Source organism: Neopsephotus bourkii, unplaced genomic scaffold (assembly GCF_033783945.1).
Source record: "Neopsephotus bourkii isolate Nb327-2 ecotype Australia unplaced genomic scaffold, CSIRO-AGI_Nbou_v1 NB_580, whole genome shotgun sequence".
Taxonomy (NCBI): Eukaryota; Metazoa; Chordata; class Aves; order Psittaciformes; family Psittacidae; genus Neopsephotus; species Neopsephotus bourkii.
The window spans coordinates 1574981-1594811 of NW_026901081.1; the positions used below are offsets into that span (position 1 = coordinate 1574981).

The following is a 19831-nucleotide window of genomic DNA, read 5'->3' on the forward strand; positions in this document are numbered from 1 at the left end:
GCAATGTAAACTGTACTCAGAAGCTCAGTTATGACTTGGGAAGTCACTTCTACTTGTGAAGGTCCTGATTTGGTTCAACTGCATGAGTGCATTCTGAGTAAATTCTTCAACGTTTCCTAATGGAAGGAAGCAGAGCCCACTCTGAGCTTCTGAAGTACTTTACACCATGAAGCTTTTAACCCAGGGATTCTCTGTAGTAAACAGACTAAGGAAGCAGCAGAGCCTGTTGGCTTGAGCCATGTGTGAACCTTGAAATAGGGTGTTTGTTATTCTTTTATATCTATATCTCTCTCTCTATATATATATAGACATAACGTTTGACATGGACTTCACTACCTTCTGCATTGTTTAGTTTGAGTTGGTTTTATCCCTCTTTTACCCACAGAATCCAACATGGAGGAGTCTGGACTTTGGGATCATGCCTGATCGTCTTGATACCTCTGTCTCCTGCTTTGTAGTGAGGATCTGGGGTGGCAAGAAGGAGCACTTCCAGCTTTTGATTGAATGGAAGGTCAATCTGGATGGGTTGAAGTACTTGGGTCAGCAGGTAATGTGAAAACAGTTTATTCTCAACTCTTTACTGAAGAAAACAAGTTATGTGGATGAACAAATAGATAGAAGGCTAAGTGGGGAAATGAACACATTTGATGGGCATGTTTTAAAGTTTGATTGCAGAGTTTCATGCTAGGTTACCTCTGAGCTTTATATCTCGACTGCTTTAAGGTACCACTATTGACTGAGCCTCTCAAATGGTAGTGGTTTAAATTGCAGTGCCTCACTTCAAGGAAATGGTGGTGTGATTGTATGCATACTTCATAGAATCCCAGCCTGGCTTGGATTGGAAGGGACCTTAAAGCTCATCCAGTTCCAACCCCTGCCACGGGCAGGGACCCCTTCCACTGGAGCAGCTTGCTCCAAGCCCCTGTGTCCAACCTGGCCTTGAACACTGCCAGGGATGGGGCAGCCACAGCTTCTCTGGGCACCCTGTGCCAGCGCCTCAGCACCCTCACAGGGAAGAGCTTCTGCCTAAGAGCTCAGCTCAGTCTCCCCTCGGGCAGGTTCAAGCCATTTCCCTTGGCCTGGCCCTGCTTGCTGTTATTAAATGTTTGTGTATATGACAGTTTTAATCCATTCACATAGCAATGACAAACCATCAAAGCTCTTCAGTCCAAGGAGCTTACTCTCAGATCTGTTTTATTCTGGGATTTGTATATTACTCATCTCCTTTTGAATGAGGTGAAAAGAGAGGTGTGTTCTGAATTGTGGAGCCTGTAGTAAACGTGGCTCAGAAAGAAACCCATATCACATAAATGATAAAACCACTAAATGTGAGGGTGCTGAGGCACTGGCACAGGGTGCCCAGAGAAGCTGTGGCTGCCCCATCCCTGGCAGTGTTCAAGGCCAGGTTGGATGGGGCTTGGAACAACCTGTGCTAGTGTGAGGTGTCCCTGCCCATGGCAGGGGTTTGGAACTGGGTGATCCTAGGGTCTTTTCCAACCTGAACCATACTGTGATTCCATGATTTTGTCTGCTGTGACCAGAGAACCCTCATTTTTAGGATCCTTACTTATCATTATGTGCAAGCTAGTTATTCTTAAGACTTATTTCTTTGATTAGTTTACTGGTCTCCTTATTTTTGTCAGCTGGAAACGCAGCAATAGGAAGGATGCTCTGGCCAGTGTTTCTGATTTCAAGGTAGAATCGCTGAGCACATTCAGTGACATATTAAACCTGTGAAGCAAATGCATTTTCTATGGATAAATTCCATTTTCACTTAGTTTTCCTGTGCTTCTAGAATTGCAGGTGCTGAGAAACTGCTTTCGACTGTCAGAGCATTCCATGCTTTTGTGCTCTATGTCCGGTATAAAGTCATAGTTAGGTGACTGGAATGATTTTTTTTCCTTCTCTTCTTCCAGATACATGCAAGAAACCCCAATGAGATTATTTTTGGTCTCAATGATGGTTACTACGGAGCTTCATTTGAGCAGAAGGTAAGGGCATCTTGTACTTCTGGCTTGTTGGTACTGCTGGCAAGCTGAAATTGAGCTTGGAAACTGACATTTTCACACTTAAATACACAAAAATGCTTCATTTTGAGAAGGAACACTTTTTTTGACATAACAGATAACTGTTACTTTGTGGTGTGGACATCTGAGCTGTTTGGGAAGACAGGAACTAGTATTTTAAGTCCAAAAACCCCTTGATACTGGAAATAAGACTATTCTTTCAAGCAGACATTGCATTTAAACATAGAACATTCTGAAATGGTGTGGTTTCTAAGACTCATTTTCATGGCAAATAGAAAAGCACATGAAGTTTTAGTTACCAGTTTTAAAACTGGAGTTTGTAGCTCTTAAGTAGGAATCTATTTGCTCCATGTTGCCCCTGTTTCACCCCATGGTTTTTGTTCTTCAAAGACTCCACTGAAGTATTTGTGCTTGTTCAGCCAATATTCTGACTGCAGCCACATTCATCCTATGGCAGTGCTGATTACTACATCGATGCTGAAAAAGCTTAAAGTTACCTATAGCAAATAGCACAGCTGACAGGTTGTTGGGTTTATCTTAATCCCAAATTGCCAGTGGCAGTGCTGTGGTATAGGTAGGTTGTATAAGGAGTCCCTGGCTGGAAAGGAGATGGCTCCTTGATGCACAGCTACAGTTTCTGCTTTAGCCACAACCAGCAAGTCCTGTCTTGTGGGGATTTGAATGGAAGTGATGGCTCTATAGTCAGCAATGTGCAGATCAGGTACTAGGAAGAAATCCTTCACTGTGAGAGTGGTGGGACACTGGAACTGGTTGCACAGAGAAGGTGTTCAGCCTGGGGAAGAAAAGGCTCCAAGGAGACCTTACAGCAGTTCCCAGCGCCTAAAGGGGCTGCAGGAGACCTGGAGAGGGGCTTGGGACAAGGGCCTGTAGGGACAGGCCAAGGGGAATGGCTTGAACCTGCCAGAGGGGAGACTGAGCTGAGCTCTTAGGCAGAAGCTCTTCCCTGTGAGGGTGCTGAGGCGCTGGCACAGGGTGCCCAGAGAAGCTGTGGCTGCCCCATCCCTGGCAGTGTTCAAGGCCAGGCTGGACACAGGGGCTTGGAGCAAGCTGCTCCAGTGAAGGCGTCCCTGCCTGTGGCAGGGGTTGGAGCTGGATAAGCTCTAAGGTCCCTTCCAGCCCAAACTAGTCTGGGATTCTATGATATGGTGCCTCCGTTGCAATATGATGCATATTGCAGCATATAGATCACACGATTATTTAGGTGGAACTTTATTTTTTGTGGGAAAGAATGTGCTGAATGGCTTGTGGCTAATGCAATTGTGTCAGGAGATGCTGACATGTAACTCTGCTTTTCAACATGTTATATATGACAGCAGCCTGTTAGGCAGGGAGTGTGCAGGGATTGTGGTACTCTGAGTACACCTGCATCACTTGGAAAATCAGCTGATAGATGGGATCAGCTGGAGTTAGTGCATACACTAAGATGAATGCCTGTTTTCCTACAGTCTGTAAACTTATTACAGGGCTGCTGGTGGTTTGACCTATTTAGAATTCACTTTATCATGTGAAGAACCCGTTCTGAGTCTCTGGTGCTTCTAGGAGTTTGTGTGACTATGATATAGAAGCATTCAATATGTGATCTTTGCAGTGTGAAGAATTGCTCTTTGTCACTGTTTCAATGCCTCTTGTGCAGAGTGTACGCTTTGCTTGCTTAAGAATGATAGAAGGGTTTTCTTGTAACTTCCAGAGACTTATTCACATCATTCACAACTGAGATTGCTTTGATCCTTTAAACGTGTTTCCGCATGGATAGGGAGTAGAGCTTTATCTCACGTCACCGAATAGGCTCTCAGATCTGAACCTGAAGAATGGCAGCACTCTAAACTGCATCCCTCAGTATTTCTGTGCATGGAATCTGTGCAGTAATGGATTATAAAGGTCAGGAAACCACACTCTCTGTCTAGAACACAGTGTGATAGGTCACTAACACCTTTGTAGGTAAGTGCTGTTAAGAGCCGGACTTGAACATGGTTTCATTACCACCATATATTGTTTCTATCTACTGCACATAAAACCATGTGAAAAGAGATTTAAAAGACATTAAATGCAACATTATTTGTTGTCCTACCAAAAGTGCATGTCAAGATGGAGAAGTTTTGGTTCTTAAATTAACATTCTTTTCTTTGCCTTAAGGATCACTCAGGTACCCTGAAGAGCAGTCTTCTCCAGGTGGATCAGAACTGTGTCCGTAACTCGTATGATGTCTTCTCTTTGCTTAGGTAAGGTGTTGGAGAATATTCTATGTAGCTCTTGGTAACTTCTTTAGCATGTGTGTAGAAGGAGCCTTTCCAAGTATAAAACCAACTCTTCTGGACTGGAATATGCAAAGGAGATATCCATGTAAGGCTGATGTACCGTTTCCCCCAAGTCTCCTCCCTGTCTCACTGTGGGGTTGTATGTGTGAGTGGCTGCCTGGTACTTGGTTACCACCTGGGGTTAAACCACAACACCCCCACTCTGTTCTCCTCAACAACATTAAAGCTTAACTAAATTAGAACTAGGGGCAGGGGGGGAAGCAACTTGCCCAAACTTAACTTGGTTGAATGAAGCTGTAGTTGGAGCAAAGCAGCTACACACCTGAATGTGTGTGGTTTGTGTCTTTTTAAATGTTGAATTTGAATTGAATTTGCTTTTTTTTGCTTTATAATCCAGAAAATAGGCACTGCACAAAGTCAGAACCCAGTTACTCCAACACTTGTGTGGTATAAGATGGGTATGGTGACTGCAGTTTTAGGAGGTTATTTAGGCGTCAGGTGGTGAAACCCACAAAATGCTAGCATAAAGGTAAATAAAAGGTCCTTTTTCAGATCTGCTTTAATGATAATAGCTCAAGAACATTATGTGTGGAAAACCAGACATTTTAAACACTTGTCAGTAGATGGATTTTGAGGAGTTCAAAAGGCATTTAACAAGCCCTGCAGAGAAAGACTTGGGGGTGTTGGTCGATGAGAAAATGAACATGAGCCGGCTTCAGTGTTCGCTCGCAGCCCAGAAAGCAGCCGTACCCTGGGCTGCATCAAAAGGAGTGTGACCAGCAGGGCGAAGGAGGTGATCCTGCCCCTTTATTCTGCTCTCGTGAGACCTCACCTGGAGCATTGTGTGCAGTTCTGGTGTCCTCAACGTAAAAAGGACATGGAGCTGTTGGAACAAGTCCAGAGGAGGCCACGAGGATGCTCAGGGGCTGGAGCAGCTCCTGTATGAAGATAGGCTGCAGAAGCTGGGGCTGTTGAGCCTGGAGAAGAGAAGCTGTGTGGAGACTTCAGAGCAGCTTCCAGTATCTGAAGGTGGCTACAAGGATGCTGGGGAGGGACTCTTCATCAAGGACTGTAGTGACAGGACAAGGGGTGATGGGTTCAACTGAAATGGGAAGTTTAGACTGGATATAAGGAGGAAGTTCTTTACTGTGTGGGTGCTGAGGCACTGGAATGGGTTGCCCAGGGAAGTTGTGAATGCTTCATCCCTGGCGGTGTTCAAGGCCAGGTTGGACAGAGCCTTGGGTGCCATGGTTTAGTGTGAGGTGTCTCTGCTCATGGCAGAGGGGTTGGAACTTGATGATATTAAGGTACTTTCCAACCCAAACTATTCTATGATTCTATGATTCTAATATGCTTTCAAAAGTCTTTGGAGAAATACATTTGTGTTTTTAGCAGTTGTAATAAAGGTTGAATGCCTTTGGTAGTGTTAACAGTAGGTGTCACTGTTGCTTGTGAAGTGAAGACGTTAACTCTAGGAGATGTTAACTCTATGTTGCTTGTTCAAAAGTCCTTGTTTTACAAGCTCTCTTAAAACTTAAATGTGCTGTTTCTTGGTTGCATAAAACAGGTTTGAACCAAAAGCTGCATTCTAAATGCCTGTCTCCTGTACTTCTAGTGCAAAACAACCTGGGGGTGTGTTATAAACTTCTGGTTGCGTTCTGTCACAGTCTGTTAGAAGAGAACTCAGCTACTACCTAACATTGTCTTTGTTAAATAGAATAGATTGTGTGCTGGTCATCCTGATTGCTTTGCTGATGTGGTTTGGTGAGTTTTCCACATTTCCTTTGCATTTCCTTGTAGTATGAAGCATACTCACACACTATTATGCCAGCTGGTCATGACTTGACCAACTTGAGCCTGTCTGAGCCTGTCTAACCCTGTCTAATATGAACTGTGGTCCTTCTGTGAAAGTGTCTATCATAAAGCTAACAAGAAATGAAGATGCCAGCTTTGCTAAAGCTCCACTTGCTGGATGCTGTTATGAAACCTCAGCACTGAAGCTGAGCACTTTGCTTGGTCTTTGAAGGTTCTTGAGAGCCCAGACATGATCTCTTTACAGTTTCTAGGTGTGCTGTTGGGTGTAGCTCTTGTTCAGCCCTGCCTCTGAGCTGAGACATTCTCTTTTTGCTTTGTCCTAAAAGAAAGAGGTTTTTATCCAGGCCTCACCACCAGGCCTGGTGGTGATTGTGCCTCAGTGGGTTCTACATATCCTATAGGAGTACATCTTGCATTGTCTAGTTCCATCAGAAGTTAGCAGTTATCAGCTGTGACCATTTCTAGGTGTTCTTTTTGCCTGTTTCCTTCTTATCTAAGAAAGCTCTTCAGGAGCAGAGGCAGAGTCTAGAATCCTTTCTATGGATTTCTGTGGGTCCAGACTTAAACAGGGGAAGTTCAGGTTGGATATAAGGAAGAATTTCTTTACTGTAAGGGTGCTGAGGCGCTGGCACAGGGTGCCCAGAGAAGCTGTGGCTGCCCCATCCCTGGCAGTGTTCAAGGCCAGGTTGGACACAGGGGCTTGGAGCAAGCTGCTCCAGTGGAAGGGGTCCCTGCCCGTGGCAGGGGTTAGAACTGGATGATCTTAAGGTCCCTTCCAACCCAAACCAGTCTGTGAGTCTATTCCCTCCCCCATTAGCTCTGCTATTTTACAGGTACACTTTCTGTACTGCTGCTTACCTTCGACATCAACCTTAAACCACTGGTGATAGTGTTTATTTCTTTTAAAGCAATCTCCAGTCTCTTCTTGTCAGGTGTCCCTTTGCTCCTACCAAGCATGTTGGTTACCACCTCCTCCAGCTCAAGTCCAGGCTTGAGTAACGAGCCTATGAACTCTTTCCAATGATGGTTTTTGTGTGACTATGTTCCATTTGCAACCTGAAGAGAGAGATGGGCATAATTTGAGTTGTGATTCATTTGACAGGACGTCTACTTGGGGAGGAAATGAATCTCTGTCTGCCTGCTTCTGTCCGTTGGCTGTAAAGAGAATAGGGAGGTGTCTGTGCTTGCATCTGGTCACATAAATCCCACATTTTGAAGACTTTCTCATGATATGATGCTTGCCTGTAGTAAAAATTCACAAGCTGCACATGTGGTTTCCTAATGCTTCCATGAGACATGTGGATATGAAGAACAGCTTTGTCCCGGTTTTGCTTAAACTCCCTAAAAACAGGAAGCAAATCCTAGTGATGGTGGTGTCTGTACCCCAGTTACTCCAATGGTGTCATTCTGCCAGGTGGGGTCAGCTGAACAGTGTGGAAATCATAGAAGGGTTTGCGTTGGAAGGGACCTTAAAGCTCCTCCAGCTCCAACCCCTGCTATGGGCAGGGACCCCTTCCACTGGAGCAGCTTGCTCCAAGCCCCTGTGTCCAACCTGGCCCTGAACACAGCCAACGATGGGGCATCATCACCGTGTGAGATGAGCAACTGAGAGAGGAGGTTTTACCTCAACCCTCATCTCCTGAAAAAGTGCAAAGCAAGAACTTCTGTGGTCGATCTCTCCATCAAACCTGTTTTTTGGGAAAGAAATGATTGAGTTTTTGTTTTTACTTCTCAGAAGAAGCGAATAGCTCAAACTCATGAAGCTTGTGAATAGGCCTTAATGAAAAGCACGTGCTTGGCTCAAATTCTGTTGATTTAAAGAAATTAGTTAGGAATGCCAGAGCGTGTGAACAGTAGAAAATGGTCTGAATGTTGGATGAAAGTCGTGCCTGTGTGCTCAGATGCTTAATGACTCAGATTTACAAGTTCATTAAGCAGGAGGAAAAGTTTAAGTACCCAGAGAGCTGAGCTTTACACAGGGAAAGTTCTCAGCACCTCTGCAGCTCATGAACCTTCTTGCTTTGGGGCAGGAGCAAGAACCTCAGGCAGATGAAAACAGGCTGAGAACATTGGGGCTGTTGCAGCTGGAGAAGAGAAGCTGCGTGGAGACCTCAGAGCAGCTTCCAGTGTCTGAAGGGGGCTGCAAGGATGCTGGGGAGGGACTCTTCATTAGGGACTGCAGTGACAGGACAAGAGGTGATGGGTTCAGAATGAAACGGGGGAAGTTCAGGTTGGATAGAAGGCAGAAGTGCTTTACTGTGGCTGCCCCATCCCTGGCAGTGTTCAAGGCCAGGTTGGACACAGGGGCTTGGGGCAAGCTGCTCCAGTGGAAGGTGTCCCTGCCTGTGGCAGGGGTTGGAACTGAATGGTCTTAAGGTGCTTTCCAATCCAAACCATTCTGTGACTGTATGAAATGCAGTGCTGCTAAGCAGTTGTTAATGCCATATAGCAATGACAAATGTTCTCCCAGCCTTTTGTTTTAAAAGGGCTAGCTAACAAAAATGAGCCCCCCCATTGGAAAGCTGAAAGGTTGAGGCTTTGTCCCTTGGCCATCTTGTCAGATTTCCTGAGGAGAGGTCACTTAAAGGCATTCTAAATATTATGTTGCTGGTGGTAATAGGTTAGAGAGTAACGTGTTTCACCTTTCACATCACACTCAAGATGGGCCAGATTCATCTGAGGTCATGTTCTGGACACGTCTCCGTAATCACGCTCTCGGCACGTTTGCAGCACTAATGGGAATAGGTTTATATTTAGGATTCTCTGAGTTTTCTCTCCTTTCTTTAAATAGTGAAATATAGACCTTTCAGTATGCAATGGTGTTGGGAAGATGGGTTGTGCTGGCAATTGCTAAAAGAAGAGCTTAAAATCCTATATGTTAGGATTCTGCTTCAGTTCCTAAGTATAAACTAATATCTTGCATTCTGCAACAGCTTCTCATGGTATTGTGACAGAACAATTGGCCTGCTATTAGTTTTTATGCTTCTATGTATAAGTGCCTCAAATCCTCCCAAATTCTGCCTGCAGACAGAAAGTGCTCGAAGATTTAGTAAAACACGCCCCTTGGAAGGTTTGTTTCTTATGTTTTCCTCTCTTCAGTCAAAAACTGCATTGTCTGTGGTTTAACCCTTTCTTAGCAGCATGAATGGCATGCTTGTGCCTTTTAGCCAGCCACTAAGTGCAGATTGAAAGCATTTTGGTTGTATCCTGGGCTGCATCAAAAGGAGCGTGACCAGCAGGTTGAAGGAGGTGATCCTGCCCCTCTGCTCTGCTCTCGTGAGACCTCACCTGGAGCATTGTGTGCAGTTCTGGTGTCCTCAACATAAAAAGGGCATGGAGCTGTTGGAACAAGTCCAGAGGAGGCCACGAGGATGATCAGGAACTGGAGCAGCTCCTGTATGGAGCCAGGCTGAGAAAGCTGGGGCTGTTGAGCCTGGAGAAGAGAAGCTGTGTGGAGACCTCAGAGCAGCTTCCAGTGCCTGAAGGGGGCCTATAGGGATGCTGGGGATGGACTCTTCATTAGGGACTGGAGTGATAGGACAAGGGGTGATGGGTTCAAAGTGAAACAGGAAGTTTAGATTGGATATAAGGAGGAAATTTTTTCCTGTGAGGGTGCTGAGGCACTGGAATGGGTTGCCCAGGGAGGTTGTGAATAATTCATCCCTGGCAGTGTTCAAGGCCAGGTTGGACAGAGCCTTGGGTGCCATGGTTTAGTGTGAGGTGTCCCTGCCCATGTCAGGGAGTTGGAACGTGATGATCTTAAGGTCCTTTCCAACCCAAACCATTCTATGATTCTATCTCACCAATCAAATTGCTGGCTTTCAAACTGCAAACCTTAAGACTTTAATCATGTTGCTGCCACCACCCTCTCCCAGCAGATATGGAAATACACCATCTCAATCCTGGAATGGGCAGTAGGATTCCCCTTAGCCTGACTTGTGCTTTTAAATGAGTAAGTTCCTCTGCTAAAAATCCCCTTTGCTAGTGATAACCGTGATTGTTTTCCTGCAGTGGCCAGCCTGGATGTTTCTAAGCTAGGAAGCATTTCCACCTGGAAGACTTGGCTCTTCGTACTGTGTAAGCAGCCAAGACAAGGCAGGCATCCCCTTGGCTTGGGACATGAAACCCCAGGTGGCCTGAAGCCAACACAAATAAACTGTAACGGGACCTCTTGAGTGCCTCTGTATGCTTCAATAAGCATCACTCACATGGATGAATGCTACAAGTGTCATCTCTCCTGGCCTAAAAACCATGGGGGTTGGAATCATGGGGTGGTGTCTTCCTGGGATGGAAACTGGGATCTGAATTTTCTGAAGAGGTTCCTTAGGGATATTCATCTGTGGAATCAGACATTATGGACAAATCTGTTCCCAGGCATTTCACTTGTGTGGTGTAAAGCTGTATGGAAACTGAGGCTAATCAGTCACCACAAGAGCCAGTTTACAAGGCTGACTTTTGCCCAGATCTGTAGAAGGGAATGACATGGGTTGCAGCAAGTTGAAACAGCCCGTGAAGCATGGGAGAGAGGTGGGGGGTTTGTATGTTAACTGCAGGGTTAGCAGTTAACATACAGTTAGCTGCTGCGTTTATCTTCAACTTTCCTAGTACACCATATGGAATGAAATGCCTTTATGGTGGCAGATCTTTAGCCTAAGCATGATAGGCATATTGCTAGCTCTTGATCAAATCTGGGTCAGAGCTCTGTTTAAAAGAGGAATGACACAGAGCTGTGCAGAACTTCATAAACAGCTTTATTCTGCTGCTTTATTTGTGTTGGTGTGTGAAAGACCGTATCAATGAAGTGATGCTCAATGAGATTAGAAGTCATAGACTCAGCTGGGTTGGAAAAGCCCTTTAAGTTCATCCAGTCCAACCATTGCCACCACTGCCCCATGGCACTGAGGCCTCGTCTCCACGGGGTGTGAACCCTTGCAGGGCCGGTGCCTGCAGCCCTGCCCTGCGCAGCCTGTTCCAATGCCTGAGCACCCTCTGGGGCAGGAATTGCCCCTCAGCTCCATCTAAACCTGCCCTGGTGCAGCTTGAGGCCAGTTCCTCTTGTCCTAAATCTTCATGTTTATGCCCTTTGGGAATTGGATTTGCATGTAATTTACCTTTGTACTATGTAGACTGTCTTGAATGCGATTGTCTGTTGCCCTGACTTATCACAAACTGATAGGCACCAGTATTAAGAACAAAAAGCAGCTTCCTTTTGTTATTTGCCACAAATAGAAGTCAAGCCATAACCCACCCCAGCACTGGAGTCCAGTCTGTGACTTGGAATAAGAGGGTCAGAGACAGCTCAGGTTTTGTGACTTCATTTCTGCACATGTAGACTCCTCTTCCAGTCCTGCCCTGTATGTATTGAAGGTGATCTATCTACTAGGTAGCCCCTCATGCTGAAGGCCATCACCTCCCTTGCTCCCAGCCTGCCAGATGTGTTTGGTCCTTTCCTTCTCCATTTACACTTAGCTCAAAGCATCCACTGCTGAGGTGTCCACATGGATTTGATTCTCCAAAAGCTTCATTGGAGTCTTACACATGTAAGACTCAAACCTGTGTGGAAGGATGATGTGCCTGTGCTCCGGCAGCACTGTCTTGTTTGAGTTTCTCACATCACTGGCTCTCATAGAGTTTTAATGCCATAAATGAACAAGTCAGACTTGCATTTTCTTCTCCTCTTACTCCCTACTGTCTTCTCTCACCTTTTAACAAGTTGGAGCTGTGGGTTGCTGAGGAAATTGGGAAAGGGAGTGGAAGATCAGGAGCTTTACCTTGTTCTTGTGGGAAAGCAGATATAGCAGATGATGGTTTAAAGGACTGTGTCAGAAGTATGTTTTAGCTGGCTGGCACTCGCCATAATCTCATTGCTGGGCTGATACAAGGTAATGTGTGTTCCATTTTTTATATTTAATAGGAAAGTCTTGGATTACTTCTTTAATAATAGGTTTGGGTATTTTCCTTCTAGGATCCTACGTATTGCTTATTGCCAGAAGTATTCTGTTCTCTCTTCTAAATCCCTGGTAGTAATTCTCAGTTTAAATTTAGACTCATTGTAAACTAAGGTTGTTCTGGCAACTACAAGCATAGGAGTTTATTTCTCTTGTGAGAAGTAGCTGGAGTATGGGACTGCTGTAATTAATGGATGTATTTATGGCTTAAAGTTGTGTCCATGAGCGATCCAGATGTGTCTGATAGAAGCAAAGAGCTATTTGGAGTGTGTGATAGAACTAAAAAATCCTGTATCAAATGTCCAATAAAGCTGAGAGTCTTTCATTAATGTAAATCTAAGCATATGTTAGCTTAATAGGCACAACTGTCCCTACATCCAGCTTTCAGGTTTATAGGGACTGCAGCCAGGAATGGACTTGCTGTATAAACTAGTAAATCACCAGACTAATTCATGGCCAAGAGGGATATCTCAGTTGCAGGATACAGCATGTTTCCTAAAGGAAAGTGCTTCAGCTGAACCTCTGAACACTGCAAAGCTGAAAGAGAGCAAATGTGTTGTTACAGCCCAGTCCCCAGTTGTGAAGTCAAGTTGTGTTGGACCACTGCATTGTGGAAGCTTGGGAAGTCAGGAAGCCTGCTCCTTCTTGCAAACAAGACATGGCTGGTATTGCAAAGAAATCCTATATTAATGGTGAGGAAGTCCAAAGCATGGCAAGTTCTTTTTCCTTTCTAAGTCAGTACCCAGGTTGAATTGATTGGCAGAGCATCATATACTAGAATTGCTTTAAATCTTACAGCCAAGGTAGGAAGTAGGGTTTTTTTAGTAGGGGAAGGAAATAGGAATTACCCTAAATAGCCCAAATTTCAGCTACTTGGGATATAGCATGTGTAGAGATGCTGAAACTTTACCTACTGGGTCTTCCTACATCAAGTAGGGATGCAACCTTTGTTGGTCTTGGCTTGCAGTACTGTAATGGGTTATAATGGGCTTGTATCTATCCCCTTAAGCTTCCAAAGGAAGGGAGAGTATCTTGTTTCCTCTTAATCTCCCCACCTCAGAAAAGAAGGTAATAGGAGAATGAAAGTAGAACAGCAGCTTCATGCATCTCCACCTCCAATCTCTGAGAGTTATAAGGAATGTTAATGCCTGCTTTGCTTCCCAGCTCTTTCCCAGGCAGCAGCAAACTCACCTGAGGTTGCACCATTGCACAGCAGCTATCAGGGGGCCCCCAGCAGCAGTAAATCTGTCCCACTTAATGTGCATGTTACTCTGGTGCTGGCTGCCAATGGCTGTGAGCTGCTGCAGAGCCACTAGAGCAGCCTGCTGACCCAGGGTGACGACACTGTTGGCTAAGCTGTGCCTTGAAGAAGGCTTGAGGCTCTGCTCTGACTGGTTTGGCTTTCCTGACCACTGAAGGAAGTCTGGTAGCAAGCCAGTGGCCTCTTAAAGCCCTGAATTAGCTCTTGAAGGGCTATGGAAGTGCTAATTTTAATAAGAAATAATAGCTCTCTTGAACAATGTAGGAAGAATCCTGCATTGGCTAATAGCACATAGGTTATGCCATCAGTTGGCTGATTGTTCTCAAGTGCTAAACCAATCCATAGAATCATAGAATAGTTAGGGCTGGAAAGGACCTTAAGATCACCCAGTTCCAACCCCCTGCCATGGGCAGGGACACCTCACACTAAACCATGGCACCCAAGGCTCTGTCCAACCTGTCCTTGAGCACTGCCAGGGATGGAGCATTCACAGCCTCCCAGGGCAATCCAGATTGTGTTCAAAGCACACATTGTGCCAGCTTTAGGCTGTAGTGTTGGACTTGCATTCAGACTAGAAATGGGAAAAATCTGTGGTCAATTAGCAGTGAAATTTCTCTCCATTGACTACATATATATTTTAATGTAGATTTATGGCCTCAACTTGATCTCTGTTCATGGGTACAATCATAACTGCCTCCACTACACTGTCTTGTGCGTGCAAAAACGATAACAGGGACCCCTTCCACTGGAGCAGCTTGCTCCAAGCCCCTGTGTCCAACCTGGCCTTGAACACTGCCAGGGATGGGGCAGCCACAGCTTCTCTGGGCACCCTGTGCCAGCGCCTCAGCACCCTCACAGGGAAGAGCTTCTGCCTAAGAGCTCAGCTCAGGCTCCCCTCGGGCAGGTTCAAGCCATTCCCCTTTTACTGATGTTCCCATCGCTTAGTTTGCATTCCTGTTGTTGAATAACCAAGGATTTCCATGTGGGGACCTTTTTGGGTGGAAAAGGGAGTTTTTTGTTGATAGCTGTTGCATTTGTGACATGAATCCCTAAAAGTTTTAATCTTACTTTGTGTAGCAGCCTGTATAGGTTAGGAGTAGACCTTTAGGTACAGATTAACTGAACTGAAGTGTTCTAAACTGTGTACTGGTTTGAGGAGTCAGTCTGATGTTTGTTGATGTTTGTCCCTTATACTTGGGCACCTGTAGAAGAAATTAGTGACAGGCCAAGGGGAATGGCTTTAACCTGCCCGAGGGGAGACTGAGCTGAGCTCTTAGGCAGAAGCTCTTCCCTGTGAGGGTGCTGAGGCGCTGGCACAGGGTGCCCAGAGAAGCTGTGGCTGCCCCATCCCTGGCAGTGTTCAAGGCCAGGTTGGACACAGGGGCTTGGAGCAAGCTGCTCCAGTGGAAGGGGTCCCTGCTCATGGCAGGGATTGGAGCTGGAGGAGCTTTAAGCTCTGTTCCAACCCAAACCAATCCATGACTCTATGAATCTTACTAGGACTGCTTGTTCCCTGTTGTCTATGTATCATCTCCTTGCTGTGTATTAGCTTGCTGAGCCGCTGTCCTCACACGGGATGAGCTGAGATGTAATGTGTGCCATTAAGTTGGCATGCTGGGGGGAGATGCTGTGCGCAGTAGTAATGCTTTATGGTTACTCATACTTGAAGCATGTAGGCTGGTCAGGCTGCATAGATACCATTAAAAACCATTAGCCAAAGCCTTTGAATAATAATGCTTATAAATCTGGAAGAGATTAAAGGGTGTAGAAGGAAGGAGCTGTGTAGCCTCTTCTGTGTGCTCTTGTGCTTTGGTCCTTGGCTCACAGCAAATGTGTGGCCTTACTTTAATAGAGTTAAGCATTCCCATGAAGAGGCAGGGTTAATTTTGGGTGAATGGTGATGGTCATTGAAACAACCTTGGCCTTTGCATTGCATCAGCGTGGCAAAGCGGTAATACCATCTGGTAGGATAGCTGTTTGGGGTTTTGCTGTTCCCATTAGACCTTAGTTATGTTCTTATCCCAGTAGCAAGGTTGTCTGAAGAGTATCCTCACAAAAGGAGAAGCCATTTATAGTGAAAACTGTGACTGGGAAGAGTTAGCCTGGGTGTGCATGCCTTAAAAGACATTGTCTGCAGACCAAGTCTCATTTAGTGAATACATTAATTTCTACCCCATACTAACTTTAATGTCTCTCGTAGAGCATTTTTTGCCACTGCTTTCTTCTGCCTGGTTTCTTTTTCCTTGTAAATAAGGCAAATAATCAGTTTCCTTTTCACCCTGAAGTCAGGGTTAGATCAGAAATAGCCCTCACCTTTCACTCTTTAAACATAGTTCAACTCAGAAGCCCACATTTCTGTCGTAGAAGGGTCCATAGGATATAGGGAGATACTAAAGGGTATTTTGCTCTCTTGGCCTAGGGAGCTCTGTGTTATCTAAAGGATATTTGTACTTTTTAAAGCTGGGCTATAACAGTGCCCATGGTAACTGTTGTGTCTTGATATTAGCAGTGTTAGAACTTGATTACAGAGATTTCATGTCATGATTATCTCCTCTGTCACCTACAGCTTTGCTTATCAGCTTCTATTGTATTTAATGAATGAAAAGGAGATTTCTTGGTTGATCATATTTAGACACTTGCTGGTTTGCTTTGGATACTCCTTCATGTGATGATTCCTCCTCTAATGCTTCATTTCTAACTGGAAGCTGACATCTGCATTCACATTACTGCTGCTGGGCTTAAGGCAGCTGATGCATTCATCATGTGTCGGGGAACCTGCACTTCAGCCCTATCTTCTCTTTTCCTCACAGGCTTCACAGAGCCCAGTGTGCAATTAAACAGACTCAGGTAACTGTTCAGAAAATAGGAAGGGAGATTGAAGAGAAGCTGAGATGTACATCTACAAGCAATGAACTGGTGAGTTTGGGTGTTTAAAACCTTATTCTACAGGCTTGCTCAAGCATCTGGCTGGTGTTTCTTGTTTTCCTTCACCCTTGAAAGTCTATCTTTAAACCTGTCATTTCAAATGGGAACTCCTTGGAGAAGCAGAATGGAATGGATTTGAGATTTGTCTCTGTTAATGGACTGTTTATCCTATTTCTACCTTTATTTTCTATAACTGCTTTGAAACAGTAAAAGCCTAAATACAGCGCAGTGCACAGGAGAGGTTGATCAGGAGAACCAAACTTGGAATGATTTAGATAAATCTTGACAGGAACCTGTGGTGGATTTAGAGGGAGGTGAGTCTATTGCCAGTATCTTCTTGCACCCTGCTCCCTTTGGGTGAACCCAATTCCTGCAGAAGCTGTCACTCAAGTGACACATTCATTTTAAGCAGGAATTGTATTAGATCTCACAATGGCTTTTGACAGTTTGTTTTGCCTGTCCTCTTCCCCTCTCCAAAAGCATGTACTGGCATTAGTTCCTGCTTTCTGCCCACAAAGGTTCAGCTCAGGTGCAAGCAGTGAGGTGACAGAACAAGAGGGGCTCAAAGTGACTGTGTGCAGTTCTGGTGTCCTCAGCATAAGACAGACATGGAGCTGTTGGAGCAAGTCCAGAGGAGGCCACGAGGATGCTTAGGGGCTGGAGCAGCTCCTGTATGGAGCCAGGCTGAGAACATTGGGGCTGTTGAGCCTGGAGAAGAGAAGCTGTGTGGAGACCTCAGAGCAGCTTCCAGTGTCTGAAGGGGGCTGCAAGGATTCATCAGGGACTGTAGTAACAGAACAAGGGGTGATGGGTTCAAACTGAAACAGGGGAAGTTTAGATTGGATCTAAGGAAGAAGTTCTTTACTGTGAGGGTGCTGAGGCACTGGAATGGGTTGCCCAAGGAAGCTGTGAATGCCCCATCCCTGGCAGTGTTCAAGGCCAGGCTGCGCAGAGCCTTGGGTGCCATGGTTTAGTGTGTGGTGTCTGTGCCCATGGCAGGGGATTGGAACTGGATGATCTTAAGGTCCTTTCCAGCCCAAACCATTCTATGATTCTGTGACTTCATTTTATTTGTCCTCACTGACATGAGGTTGGTGCCTTGTCCAGGAACAGGCAAACATGGGATGTGAAGTTACTTTATTGCTGTGAGGTGGATTCTGGGCTGGAGCTAGATGATCTTTAAGGTTCCTTCTGTGGCCCTGCTGCTACACTGGTGCTGATACAGGCCAGGATGCTGTTGCCTTCTTGGCTGCCTGGGCACAAACTCATGTTCAGGTCCATTAATCAGGACCCCCAATGCCTTTTCCATGATCAGCTTTCCAGCCACTCTTCCACAATCAGAGCAGAGGAGATGCATCCCAGAGGAGGACGCAGCTGAGTTTCTCTCCTTCCAAAGCAGCAAAATGCTTAGGGCCTGCGGTAATCTATGAACTCTGGCAGACACTGGTCTGGTCCTATTTTTTCCCTTCTCTCCTATCACCCCTTTTATGGAACTGTTTGTGTGCAGAAAAACTGCTTTATTGTTTAAAACGTGCTTTTCTTCCAACAGAAAAAGGAGAGTGAATGTTTACAGCTGAAGATCCTGGTGCTACGCAATGAACTGGAGAGGCAGAAGAAAGCCCTTGGTCAAGAAGTAGCCTTATTGCATAAGGAAAAAAGTACTTTGCATGACAGAGGTAAGTGTAAAACTGCTGCTATTGCAGGTATCCGTAATCCACTGATCAGAAGAGTAGCAGCCTTGCTGATGGTCATGGTCACCAGCATGAAGGTGCTGTTTTAGGTTGGTTTTTTAACCTGCTCTAACTTCTGTTTATCTGAAGTTTGCAGCCAGATCCAATCTCTTCACCATCTGTAATAATGAATCCTGGACAGGAGATTCTGTTCTGTTTCTAAAGAGCTTCTTACCATGGCACATCTCTAAAGCAACATTATATCAATGCTTAATTAAACTGTAATGGGAAAATCAGAAGAGCTGCACTATAACACAGTAAACAGCACCGTGATGCAGGCACATTATCATGTTATAAAGGATGTTATCATACCTGTGATTAGGATCCCATTTTAAGTGTTAGAAGACAAATATCCCTCTTAATAGCTTATAATGTAAGTGAAGGATGACATGCATAGTTGTCTTGGTGTTTCCTTTTACTGGGGAAGTGTCCTGTAGTGGTAAGATCTATGTCAGTGTCTCTGGAGCTCACCAGAGACCAAGCTACAGGGATGTTTGATCTTCTTCCAGGGCTTTTAAAACGTAGTTGAGTCTACAGTAATTGATCACTACTAAAAATTAGGGGGTATTGTCTTTTACTTCTGCCTCTGAAGAAAGCTGGAGAGGGGCTTTTTACAAGGGCCTATAGGCTTGTTGGAGTGAGTCCAGAGGAGGCTATGAAGGTGCTGTGAGGGCTGGAGCAGCTCTGCTCTGGAGCCAGGCTGAGAGAGCTGGGCTGAGTCAGCCTGGAGAAGAGAAGGCTCCTGAAGGGGAGACCTTAGAGCAGCTCCAGTGCCTAAAGGGGCTGCAGGAAAGCTGGAGAGGGGCTTGGGACAAGGGCCTGTAGGGCCAGGCCAAGGGGAATGGCTTGAACCTGCCCGAGGGGAGACTGAGCTGAGCTCTTAGGCAGAAGCTCTTCCCTGTGAGGGTGCTGAGGCGCTGGCACAGGGTGCCCAGAGAAGCTGTGGCTGCCCCATCCCTGGCAGTGCTCAAGGCCAGGTTGGACACAGGGGCTTGGAGCAAGCTGCTCGAGTGGAAGGGGTCCCTGGCCAAGGCAGGGGTTGGAACTGGAGGAGCTTTATGGTTCCTTTAACCCAAACCAGGCTGGGATCCTATGAATTTCTTCACTACTGTGGACATGAGGGGAGCAGGTGTCAAAGAAGAATGAATTGGGTGTATTTGGCTGGTGAATGGTGTGTAATGCATGGAGAGGTGTTCCTCCTCAACTGTCATTCCCTTGTTGGCAGCATCACATGGAAAACAGGCATCTAAGAGTACGTGGAGGGTTATTGCCAACATTTGTGTCAGTATCTATATTTATAAAACTTCAGATAGCCAAGAAAATATTTGATTTGATACTATTATTTTTTCCCTGATTCCTCATGTTTAGGAAATGCATTTGAGAGTGAATACCAGAAACTTCAAGAGCATAATGAATCCCTGCATGAATTAAGAAAGGAATGCACTGCCAAGAGGTAACAGGACCGATGCCTTTTCTGCTCTTGGAAAGGAAATACAAGCTTGAGAGCAGGCCATTTGGCTCCTGGCACCAAATTCTTTCCAGTGTCACCCCAAAACCTCTGTTCAGACATATCTGCTATGATTTGTAGTTATCTAAAGTGATAATTGAGAGTGGCAAGTCTAGAAGAGCACAGACGCTTGGTTGCATGTGTGGACTATGGTAAAGAGTTTTAGGTCTGTTTTAATGTAGCACAGCTTTAGTAATTGATTGTCATAGGCAAAATAAGCTTCTATGAGGTACAAGTGAAAATGCAAAGTTACCTGTGTGTTCTCTATTTTTATCGGGGTGGAATTGCCTTGCTTTTTTGGGAGAGGGGAGGTGATGCTTGGGAAGGTGCAGAAGGAATATG

The 19831-nt window shown here is 45.3% G+C and overlaps 1 protein-coding gene across 4 annotated transcripts in view; it reads left to right on the forward strand.

The window, feature by feature from the left end:
* Window positions 1-19831, forward strand: part of UVRAG (UV radiation resistance associated) — a 96522-nt gene that overhangs the window by 24176 nt on the left and 52515 nt on the right. For all 4 annotated transcript variants that reach the window (XM_061351401.1, XM_061351402.1, XM_061351403.1 and 1 more), the window contains exons 4-9: window positions 386-547; window positions 1917-1991; window positions 4182-4267; window positions 16138-16243; window positions 17802-17928; window positions 19351-19435. In XM_061351401.1, the coding sequence (XP_061207385.1) occupies window positions 386-547; window positions 1917-1991; window positions 4182-4267; window positions 16138-16243; window positions 17802-17928; window positions 19351-19435 (641 nt within the window). The remainder of the gene's footprint in view (window positions 1-385; window positions 548-1916; window positions 1992-4181; window positions 4268-16137; window positions 16244-17801; window positions 17929-19350; window positions 19436-19831) is intronic.